This window comes from Protopterus annectens, chromosome 11.part0, assembly GCF_019279795.1.
Source record: "Protopterus annectens isolate FY-2018-M chromosome 11.part0, PAN1.0, whole genome shotgun sequence".
Classification (NCBI taxonomy): Eukaryota; Metazoa; Chordata; order Ceratodontiformes; family Protopteridae; genus Protopterus; species Protopterus annectens.
In genome coordinates this window covers 244,359,492-244,372,307 of record NC_056745.1, presented here as the reverse complement: position 1 = coordinate 244,372,307, position 12,816 = coordinate 244,359,492, and the positions used below count along the sequence as shown (strand labels likewise).

Below are 12,816 nucleotides of genomic sequence, written 5' to 3'. Positions count from 1 at the left end.
AAATGTGAGGCTTAAATACGAGCAACGAGAAACAAATTTTAAGCTAACTACCAATCAGGAAAGCACATAATAAGCCTTCCACCAGCAGTCCCCAACTCAGATAGGTTAGATCATTATAATACTGCCACAAGGATGCAGAAAAACACCTTCTTAATGTAGAATAGCTGGTCTGACACCCAAGTGTAGGAAGACCACACAAAGTACTTACAACAATCCTACAAGTAACAGATACAATGTAATACAGTACAATTGACTACTTAAAGCAGCAGACAGTATAGTTTTTTGAAACTACTAAAGTACAGTCACTGCATGTAAGAGAAGTGCAAAAAATACTTACAGCCCTTTTGTGTGCTTCCCAGCTCAGACAGACCAGGTAAACACCTACTGCCACTAGATGAATAATCCCAGTCCTCAGAAAGTAAAAGCACAGTAAAGGAGTATCCAGAGTTAAATGGTTCCACAAACAAACTTAAAAGATACGAAATGATACGACTAACAAACTTAAAGATACAGATACAACAGTATCAGCCCAGGGCCACTCAATTTTGCAGAATTTATAAAGGCACTAAAAACAAGATAAGCTGATTAATAAGCCCTCCAGCCAATAAAACTACATGCAGAAATCTCAGATGTTTCCCCAACCTAAATAGACCAGACTACCTTCCAGTGCACTAGATGGAAAATCCACTGAACTTTTGATATAAAAACAAGTGCTTGATACAGTGTAAAAATACACTACTTTATCAAACAGCTAGCTAGATTATGATCAGTATCACTCAAGAAACAATTTAACCAATGAAAAAAGCATGTGAAATGTGTAGCTTAGATAATTTAAGTGTCTATCTCTCAGAGTGAACAAAAACACCAGGCCAAGCAGATTTTGTAAAACAGAAAAATTGGAGCAAGTACAACATAAAGCAGATTTATCACTCACAGACAGATTTTCTTTCAGGTTTCCCAAATTTCTTCTTTGCTGGCATCCAGACAGTATACTTACTAGCCTGTACGTGAATTTTACCAAAAGATATTTTCAATGACACTCCTTTTTCTCAGTTTCTGTTTTCATAATGGGAGACCTGAAGTTATGCTGTTGATCAATGTGCAGCCAACTTGAACATCTGTAAACACAGATTTTCTTTGAAGTCTTTACTTCAGGAATCACAACCCATCTTCCAAGAAGACTGCTGATTGAGTAAGCAGGTTGATTAGAGCTTTCCCATTTGAAAATTGAGAAATTGTTAAACAAGCTAGTAAAAGTTTTCAATTAAAGTAATAATCCTGTCTAGGATTTACACTGCCTGGATGCTAGCACAAAAAACACAGAAGAATAAAAAGATACAGCAGGGAAGAACCATGAAGCAGTTAAGCAAAAATTAGTTTAAGTTTTAGCTTTAATCCAGGAGAGGGCATCCAGTGATTTAGAAGAAAAAAAATAAATGCACTCAGTTGCATTTAAAATAAGTGCAACATTTGATGAATATATAAAGTTAAATGACAATAAGCTGGAACATAGAAGAATCTTTAAGTAGCTATACAGCTGACCTGATAAAACTGCAGAAATCAGACAGTGAAGTGAAGGAAAGACCATTTGGACATGAAGTTGTTTCTAAAAATAGTATGGATGGAAAATAAGCACCCAGAGAAAACTCAAGATGTTTTGCTACACCAGAGAAAGTGGAAGGAATAGACTACACTCATTTTCTAAAAGTAGAAATAACCATCTGGACTAGTGTTCCACAGCATGATTTATTAATTAAGAGGGTATATCATATGTATGCTCCACATCTAGGCATCGAAGAACAGCCTAGACCCTTCATTAATAAAGATGAGAATCATACCAGCAGAAACAGCTGTTTCTGACAAAACTGTGGCAGAAGGGAAAAGCATTAAGAACTAGGAATACAACAGTGTTTGTGGAAATAATTATTCTCTGCACACTAGGCAGAAGAGAAATAAGTTTATCCCAACAACCACGGGATGTTGAGAAGCAAGTGTGCAATTCAAGTTGCTATATCCAACTTGTATTAGAATATTTTTTCCATTCAGGATCAAATACACATTTGGGTACAGAAAAGGATGATGTAGAGGAAATTTAAAAAGAAAGCCAACAAAGAATGAGCCAGCAGGCTGAAGGATACTCTGGTTCTTAATCTTCTGACAGTAAAAAAGTGCATAGAGAGACTTTAACAGTGAAATCCTTCCCAATGTTCCAAAGAAAAATGTATGCATGACACAAGTCTCATCTTTAGTTCACTAGCCTCCATTTTATCTTAGTTATTATTGGCACATGTTCTGAAATAGTTACTGGATGTGTGTCAAAGGTCTCAATTAAGTGCACATGTTCTTCTGAAATATAATTTCTGTCTAGTCTATCCAGTTATTGTACCTTGGGGAATTATATTTAAATTCTCTCTTGAGTTCCTACTGTTGAATTCAAGTATTCCATACCAAATATTTTTATAAATCTCTTCAGAAATCTACCATCCTTTGCTATATTTTCTCTTCTAGATCCTCCAGATAAATCATTATTGTTGCAAATCAAATTCCAATCCCCACCAATAAGTAATACTCCCTGCTGAAAACTGATTTCTCTCACAATTTTCTTAAACTCCATAATAGCAGTTTTAGATGGAATATAAATACATGCTAGTGTAATCCTCCTCCCTTGCCAGAAGCCCCTTTCGCAAATCTACCATTACCTTTTTTTCCTCTTCTATCACTATTGGAGCTCCTCTATTCATTAATATAAGTACTCCACATTTCCTTTGTCCCTGATATTCTGCTGCATATCCATCCTGAAAATCCTTTATCAAATTCACATGCTCAGTTGTTTCAAAAGCATCTCCTGTAGCATTGCTATATGCACTCTACATTTCTTAATATAATTAAATATTCTTTCCTTTTTTGTCTATACCTGTGAGACCATTCATATTCCAAAATAATATGGAAAGTGCCATCATTATAAGCATTATTCCCAGCTATTACATATAACAGATTTTTAAAATGTCTATTCCCAGTTTTTGTGTACACACACTCACTAATATTAAGCAGGTTGATTCTTTATACAGGTTTTCTTATCATCTCCATTTGAACCTATGTCACATTTTACAAAACTTTTTAATGAAAACTCTCATACAAAAAAAAAAACTCCCTAAGAGCACCCCATAACCTGATAACTTAGTACAAATGCACAAAGCTATGTACATCTTTAAATAATGAAGTTTAACCCTCCTAATACAAACAATTATCCCAAACAGACAGCTGCAAATACAGGCCTCATCTAACCTAAGGTTGAGGTTACATAAGCTAAGATGCATGTTATGTTATTGTTTGTGCTCACAATTATACTGTCATTCTTTTTTAGCTCTATTCCCCTTCCAGATGTAACAAAGTAACTTGCATGCTTTCAGAAAATATTAACTTTTAGCCATGAAGAAGCCAATGCTTTGGCTTTTTACTGCCCTATAATCAGCTTGTCTCCATGGAAATATAAGAAAAAATGTAGCCCTCAGTTGCAGGCTAATAAAGACATGTTGAAACGTTTATTACTAAAGGAAAACTTTTCATTACATTCAGAGCTCTCGTTTACTTGTTTCCACTTAAAACTTGTTAAATTAAGCCAAGAGTCTCAATCTAGACATTCAACTATGCAAAAGAAGGAGAAAACATATCAGCACTATATATATTATGAGCTGTGTACATTTGCACCCCACCCCCACCTCAACAACCCAAGATTATAGCCTATTCATTTAAATTTGCTTTTGTCTAGCCTTTTTTCTCTTTTTTGCATTGCAGTGCCTAAATTTCTTAATACTGAAAAATGCAATTGATGCCTTGTAATCTCACATTTATTCACCAGTTTCTGAGTTGCTGGTCTTCTTGCTGTTCACCTCCATCTCCCAATTTCAGACTCCAGTTCAATTCCAACGTACTCTCAATTCTTCCAGTTAACTTTTCTGCCTTTCTCTGTTTCTCAAACATTTTCCTTTTGAACATTGGAAAAGGTTTCATTGGCAAAGTCTGTCCATGTGCTTTATTATCAGAAGTATGAAGAGCAGAGGGCCCTTTTGCTTAATGTCTCACTTTTTTGTTGATCCTCTAGGAAAAAAATTCTGAAGACAGCTGGATACAGCAGCTTAAACCTCTCACCTGCCTCTCAACATTTCCTGATGGTTGGAATAAATTTGTTTCACTTCTTCCTGGAGTACAGTGAATAATCGTTTTCTGCAAACACTCTGCTGTCTCCAGCTTTAATACTTTGCCCTTCTGCCACAGTTTTGTCAAGATCAACTCTTTCTGCTGGTAGGATTCTATCTTTACTAATACATGTCTTGGCTGCTTTCTCATGGCCAGGTTTGAAGCATATATACAATGTACCCTTTGGGCGGCCATGGTGGTGCAGTGGTTAGCATTACCGCCTCACAGCAAGAGGTTCTCCGGTTCGATCCTTGGCTGGGGTGCCTTCTGTGCGGAGTCTGCATGTCCTCCCTGTGGCCGCGTGGGTTTCCTCCGGGTGCTCCGGTTTCCTCCCACATCCCAAAGACATGCTGTAGGTGGATTGGACACTCTAAATTGGCCCTAGGTGTGAGTGTGTGTGTGTGTTTGTACCTTCTCTGGAAGGTTGGGCGCCGGGCTGGCAACTCAACACCGTAAAACTCCACTGCCAATCATGAGTGAATAAGGTGATCCGCTGTGGCGACCCCTAACCGGGGAAAAAGCCGAAAGAAGAAGAAGAATACAATGTACACTTTCAATTAACAGATTTTGCTATAGAATACCAGTTGAGTTGGTTATTTGTGCCATCACAAAAGCAAGATAGTCTCTTCCTTCTAGTTTCTCTCATACCACAGAAAACAGGTTGATTTTTGTAGTTTTGTCAGCTCATCTGGATATCTCCATTCTTTTACCCTGTTGTTATTTGAGTTGAAATATTCATCAGCTCTGAGCACATTTGACTTATTTATTTTTCCTCTAGATTACTAGAAGCCACTTCTTGCACCAAAGCTGGAACTTGAACTACATTTTGCTGAACTGCTGCAGGATACATCCTAGTGTTTTCTCTTCACCCTCCTTAGTTGATGTTATTTCAGCTTCTCTTAGTTTCTTCTTTTCCTGGCATCCAGGAAGTATACTCACTAGCTATGAACTGAATTTACTAAAAGTGTCACAGTTCCTGGTCCTTGTCTTAAAGTTTCTTTTTCCACATGGGGACAGTTGAAGTTAAACTGTTGATCAGTGTCCAGCCATCTTGGGGCCTATTCTTGGTATTTTTGATGAAGAAATGCCACTAACGATTGCTTTGTTGTTGCTTTTTTCTTCAGTGTTGAAGAACATTTCAGAAAGCTAGTCTCATTTTCTGTATGTCTTCATTACAGTTTCATTTTTATATTTTGCCTATTTCTCATTTAAATGACTATAAACTAGTTATAACGCTCATTTTAAAATAAACTGTCTCTAATTATTGTACCCACTGAACCACCAATACTTGAACTGCATTTATTTGGTATTTGGCTTGAAATGTCATCCTACTAACCATCACGTGATTGAAGTTTCAAGTGAATTAGTCAGAAAATTGAAGTTTACAAGCTGAGATGTATTAAGTATTCAAATGATAATTTCCATTCAGTCTTTAAGCAGAAAAATCAGATAAATATATTACTTCATTCCCTGCAACTGTAGCTAACCCCTGTCAGAGCTTTTGAAGTGATACATTTTAGTTTATTCTCCTATGCCACCAACCCAGTGTACCAGAAATGAAATTAAAAACATAAAAATGTGTTTGCCCATTGCTTTTTGCAAGCTGAAGGAAGAACCAGATTTCAAAGGAATGTAGAGAACATTCCTCAATGAACCTGTTTACTACTTGAAGCTGCCAGATAATCTGAAGCAAAGGAAAAACTGCCACCTGTTAATAAAGACTTGTACCACTGTCAGTGTTTGCTAACTATGACAGTGAAGCTAGAAAGAGTGAATAAAAGAAATGACAGAAAGGAGAAAATACTGTAAGGCACCGATCATTCATGTCTGTTCTGTTGAGACTTGGCACAAAACAGAGGAAGTCAGTGATTCAAACTATGTATGGAAAAAAAACGCCAGTCATACAAACAGTCCCAGATATGTACCACCCCCATGTCTACATTATTATGAGAAAAATATTTTTCTCCAGTTTTGACTCATAAGAGACTCATATCTCTTACAATATGAATCAAAATGTTTTTCCTGACATGGAAAGAAAATGGCTTAAATTATTAGGTTAATCTATATCACCTAATCATGAGTTATCATAACCAGTCCACTTCAGTTATAGGAATGAGTATTTATTGCAAAAAAAAAAAAACACTGTAGTTACTATCTGTAATGACTTGCAGATGTGGTAGTTTGAGAGCTGTTCATGCCAGATTGACAGCCACGCTGTTGAGGATGACATGTCTTTCCACCCCCCCCCCTCACACACACACACACACACACACACACACACACACACACACACACACAGTCTGTGTTGAAGACTGGTCATGGAGATGGAAAGTCAGTGGAATGTTTCTGATTTTGGTGCAGAGGGAAAATGTAGACTCCAGTTAAGTAGACTCCAGTTGATAGCTACATGTGGAATTATTTTCCAGCTACTGAAACAAAGAGAATAGGTTTTGGAAAATATGGGCTCTAATTCCAAAGACTGTGGTGGTATCAATACACTGTTTTAATGTGTAATCTGGCATTAAAAATCATGGTAATAGAGGCAGACACATAAACCACAACCTTGAGACAAGCCATTACCATCAAGTAATTAAATCAAAAGGTGCTTCAACAAGGTATTAGTTTAAGGGTGTGCACACTTATGCAACCAGCTTATTGTATGTTTTTTATTTTTTATATTTTTCCCCTAACAGATTTGTTTGTTTTTCAATTGAATTGTACAGGTTATACGTCACATTAAAGCTGGGAAAAGTTTTGAAATAATTTATTCTGGTCTCATTTTTTTATATCACAAAAACCTGGCATTTTAACAAGGGTGTGTACACTTTATATCCACTGTAAGCACAAGACTAACTGCCCTTGAAGGACATTTTACACGCATCTAAATTCCCTTTTTGCACTCAAAATAACCTATCCAATTTGGTTATAGACTGGCCTTACTCATCCCATGGTTTATAATTATATATTACTCCTAGTGAGAATAACTGGGAATACCATAAATAATTTGAGTAGACCCATGCATGGGATACAGCATTTAGAAACTGCCTCTGTCCATTAGTAGTACAGGGAGCAGTCATGGGGAAACTTCTGTTTCCCATTCAATGTTCTAAGTCGTACTTGAATATGGACAGGGATGAACTTTGTTTTATGCGGATGGGGAGTATGTTCCACAACAGTGATATCCTCTGTGAGATATACCTGTCCCTCCAACTCATTCTGTTGATGTTGCATTAGAGGATTAGATCCCTAGACTGAGTATTTCTGATGCCATTTAACTTACTGATGTACAATAAATCCATCAGTAATGGATCAGAGGAAGCCTTGTATGCCAGACATAGGTCACCTCTTAGCAGTCTGTAGGATAACGAGTACCGTGAGAGGGCCTTGAGTCAGTCTGTGTCGGACATGCTGTCTAAGTCTTGTATTCTTTTAGTAAGGTATCTCTGTGAGAGTTCCAGCTATTGCATGTATCTGGACAGATACATGCCAAAGGGGCACTATATTCAAGGGATGAGCAAAGGGGGACAATAGCATCCCTAAATCTAGATATAATCCCTTTGTTTATAAGCTGTGCAATAGAGAAGGACTTTCTTACAACAACAGATAGATGCTGATCAAAACTTAGTTCAATGTCCACATACATTCCCAAATCCCAAACAACTCTGTCAACTCATAGAGGCATGTTGTGCAAGTGATAGTTCCCTGGAGTAGATGACTTTGCAAAGGGTACAGTAATGCATTTTTTAGCATTTAGTTTCAGTCCATGATTTTGGCATCATTCATTTGAGACAAACCTTCCTGCAGGATGCCTAAGTCATTTGGGGATTCAATGACTGCTCCTAGCTTGCAGTGATCTGCAAACTTAGACAAACAGAGCCCTTTGGTATTGGCTTTTACTTCAGAAAAGTAGATGTCAAAGAGAAGAGAAGAGATCCCAGCACAGAACCCTGTGGGATTCCACTGGTGACTCATCTCTTTGTGGAGGAAACTTACCTTATTTTGATTAACTGTGTACTATCTGTGAGCCAGACAGCAATCCAGCAGATGACACTGGGGTTTATTCCTAGTTTATTTACCTTTTCTACTATGCCTGAGTAGAGAATTTGTCAAAAGCTCTGGCCAGGTTGAGTCATGAAGTGTGTACCATTTTGTCTTCATCCATTGCTTTGATGACCTTTTCAAAAAATCCACCAGACTGAGTAAGGATGACCTGCCTCAACAAATCCAAACTAAGATGGGTCCAGTATGTGGAGGTCCTATGTCCTGATTGATTAATTCCATGATTAGCCTTTCCATGACTTTGCTCATCAGGCTGGTCAGACTTGGTCTGTGGAAAGTCCTCCCTTATGCAGGAAACAAGAAATAATACTCCAGATTGTGATAAGTAGCTCTGTAAAATCTAAAGGCTATAGACACATATATATCCTTTTGAAATTTCTTCAGTAAAATAGAACTATATCTCTGATAAAAAAAACATATATGTTTCAAGCTACCATAAACAAATACCTGCTTAGGTAAATGTGGAATCCATATAAAAATGATATATATGACACATTTTATAAAGTTTTATCACTAACAGAATATTTATACTACATAAAAAGAAGTTATATACTCACCATAACATTCCATCTGTGTTGTCCATTTTCATTCTTTCTCAACTGATTAATGTGTTCGGATCCAATCCCTTGGATCTGACTCAGCCACTGCTAAAGCTCGTGGCAACCAAAAACTCTCAAGCTTCTCCCTTACCCATAAAGTACCAACCCCAATTACCCCAGATCTTGTTTTCTGCTTCAAGCAAAATACATAGTCTTCCATCATTCTCGAGCACACACACTTTTAGACTAGCTGCAAAGACAAGATACACTAATTTTCTATAGGTTCATAGGTAAATACTAGGCTAGCTGTTCTTGCAGGTAATTTTAAGCCTAGCCATTTTCCCTTTTGGTGCTTAAATTAACCAATCCCATTTGATGTTAGACTGTTCTTACCCATTCTGTGGTGGATAATTATATATTACCCCTGGTGAGAATAACTGGGATCATACTGTAGGTAATTTGAAGGGACTCATGTCAGTGATAAAGCAATTAGAAGCTGCCACTGTCCATTAGTAGTACAGGGAGCAGTCCTGGGGTATGTTTTTGAATACCCATCCATAGTTCCAAGTTGCGCTTGACTATGGACAGGGATGGGCGTTGTTTTATGTGGCTGTGGAGTCTGTTCAATCCTCAGAGATACACCTGTCTCTCCGAACCATTCTGCTGATGTTACAGAACAGGTATAGATTCCTAGGCCAAGTATTTCTAATGTCATCTGACTTGTTGATGCGTAGTAGGTCGATCAATGGTGGGTTGGAGGATGCCTTGTATGCCAGACACAGGTCACTTCTTAGCAAACTGTAGGATACCAAGTATAGTGACATGGACTTGAGTCAGTCCATGTAGGACATATTATTATATGCAAGAGAAGAGCTTATACATTTCTACCTCTCATAACCGTCATTTTTCTTGCTCCAGATAAGCATACATCATACCATAATTTAAACAATTTCAGTTCATATACTGGATCTGTCAACATGTATTCCTGTATAACTTATCTGTATATGTAGTAATTCTTTATAGTATATTCATTCCTTCTTGATCAAATATGCATTTTGCTCTTTTATTAACAATGCATGTACATTACTAAACAATACATATGTTTGTGCTGCCTTTGACACTGGTTATTGCTGAAAAAGGTCTCAGACCATTTCACCTACTAATTAGCAAATGAGATAGATAGCTAGAAAGACAGACAGACAGATAAAACCATTAGAATAACTTCAAATCCCTATAAAATATATAATATTTCTGAATACAAACAAAAGCAATGTTTTGCATTTTGCATTGCTTACTCGAGGCTAAGGAATTACCTGATGGACTGAAAAAAAAGCAGAGGGACTATTTACTTCAAGGCACAAGAAACAGTGAAAAAGGTACATAGTGCCATCTGTTTTATAGCAGGATTTCCATAATTGTTATAACACAGCACATACCTAATTAGTACAGGACAATATACTATAATAACCTGCAGTTTTCTAGTATGATTTGCTACAGTGAGCACAGGAGCATGCAGTAAGCAGTGGTGTACAAGGCACTCTTGTGTACCATTCAAGAAACCAGGAAGATCTGTGTATGCCAATGCATACTATCCTGATCCATGTTCATGAATTATTTTAGTGACCCATGGTGCTTTACAAGACACAACATATAAGATGCGTTTATACATTTGCACACTACATCTGCCAGGGCACTTTTCAGCATGTTTGGTGGAACAGCAAGCTTTTAAAAATATGAACAGCTACAAAATTAATGCAACAATTCTGATTCTTTGTAAACTGTTCAACATATGATCCCTGTGGCAGAACAGTACTGTAAACTTTTCTATAGTTTTAAACAGCCTGGCAAATCACAGTTATTTCTTATAGTGGTCACAGTAAGTGAAGTTAGGAATTGTCTCAAAGAAAATGTTTCAAGACAAAAAGAATTCCCCAAGACAATGACTGAACCTTAAACTAAAGATAAATAACATTATTTAGAATAAGAAAAGCTTTAGACTTATTCTTTCATATGGGTGAACTTACGTGCTTTGCTCATCCTGTTGACTATTTACCTTCTGTCAAAAAAATACTCTCAAATTAAAAAAAAAATAGTATTCTTGCCTGCATTTAACACTAAGGAAAACTTTTAACCCAAATTACTTCATGGAAAACAAACAGAATTCATTAAACAAATAACCAGAAAAGTTGTTCTGTCTCTGTGATGAGCTGGAGAAGAAACTGTTATGCACAGTAATCATGGGTTGTATTATTCATGTACATATTTAAAAAACAGCCAAGTCCAGCCCTCCACACTATGCCTGATTAATCCTTGTGGAACTATGAGAAAGGCCATGGAGATGAGTATATAATTGAACCAAAACAACTGTGAAGAAAATGGCAATGTAAAAGTCCACATTGGTTCAGTATTCTCGTGCTCCACCAACTTTAATATTTTTCAGTACTGAACCCTTAATACTACTTCCATGCCTTGTGTGTTGCCCAGTTGAAAGCCAGGACCTTCCTGATAAAACCAATGGCTAAATTTAGGTATAATACAGCAGCTAGCTAAAACCTTCCATTTAAAGCATGATTCCTTAGCCCAAGCTTATTTTAATGCATACATTATTACAAAATGTTGACCCGACCATCAAGATCAGGCCTCCAATTTTTTTCTGTACCTCATCTCATAAGTACCATAATGTTACACTCTATACAGCTTACAGCTGCCCTTAGTATCAGAACATAAAATAAAAAGTGAACCTTCCTGAATACAATACTTACATTTAGAACAGTTTTACTTTCCTGCAGCACAGAAGCAATATTCACATTTTGGTTATCCATCCACAGGTTCACATATGTATTAATCTCTGGAAGTACTGCAGGATCAGGCGTGCCATCACAACGCATGTAACGATCCCACTAGAACAGAAAAATTAGAGAAGATTAAAATTCTGAAAAAAATGTCAGACAAGTAGGGCTCTGCATATTTACTGAAAAAGTACAGTTTTGTACCTACCATAAATGTAGATGTTGTGATTCCTGTTTTTAGTATTATTTATTAACTGTTTTAATATTTACACATACCTTTGGCCATATACAAATTTATTTTTTGGATCAATACTGCTGTAATGCCTAGCTTATTACCAGGAAAACATCATCAATATTTCTTACCATAATAATTTTATTCCTCTGAGTATGGTCTTCACTACACTTAAGTTGTATAGCAGGACACCTCTGAAAAATGTCTTCTACAGAGTAGAATATAAGGAGAACGCATAATATATACAGAACAAAGGCAGATAAATAGAAATAAAGACAGACAGATAAAGACAGAAATGAATATATGCAGTAAAGCAGATGTTCACTAGCTGTTACCATTCTCCAAACCACTAGTCTTTGAGAATAATGAACAAAAGTCCCCTCGTATCCCAGATTCCAAGTTTATAAAATGTTTACAGGTAACAGTACCTTTTAATGAGCCACTACAGCAACATATGTCCAATTACAGGATTATTAGTGGGCACGATTGATTTACTTACTTATGAATTACAGTTTTATAAAAAAAAAAAACAATACAGATGATGGCGATACTAATCACTGGGATAATTTTATTGGTTTTGGATAGTCAAATGATTTAACAGAATGAGATAACAGCATGTTGTCAGTATGTACTTTTTTTCTGAAGAAGTCTCTTTACCTCCTGTGTGAGACAAAAGCATATAACCATATTTTTAAAGATTTAGTAAAGTCTTTATCAGAGTGCTCTGTTGGGTTTTGAAGTGTGTTTTCCTTTTACTTTGTTGCATTTGTGTGATACATGCATACATCTACATATAATGTAGACATATATAAATGTACAAACATATATATATATATATACATATATATATATATATATATATATATATATATATATATATATATATACACACACACACACACACACACACACACACACACACACACACACACACACACACACACACATGCATGCATTGGATAGTCTTCAGTAACTGCCAAGATAAGCTCCAGCTCCCCTA

General features: G+C 36.5%; 1 protein-coding gene across 2 annotated transcripts in view; it reads right to left on the bottom strand.

The window, feature by feature from the left end:
* The window catches only part of DNAI7 (dynein axonemal intermediate chain 7), a 1,345,687-nt gene that overhangs the window by 665,152 nt on the left and 667,719 nt on the right, over nucleotides 1-12,816 (bottom strand). For both annotated transcript variants that reach the window (XM_044087675.1, XM_044087676.1), the window contains exon 5: nucleotides 11,558-11,695. In XM_044087675.1, coding sequence (XP_043943610.1) covers nucleotides 11,558-11,695 — 138 coding nt within the window. The remainder of the gene's footprint in view (nucleotides 1-11,557; nucleotides 11,696-12,816) is intronic.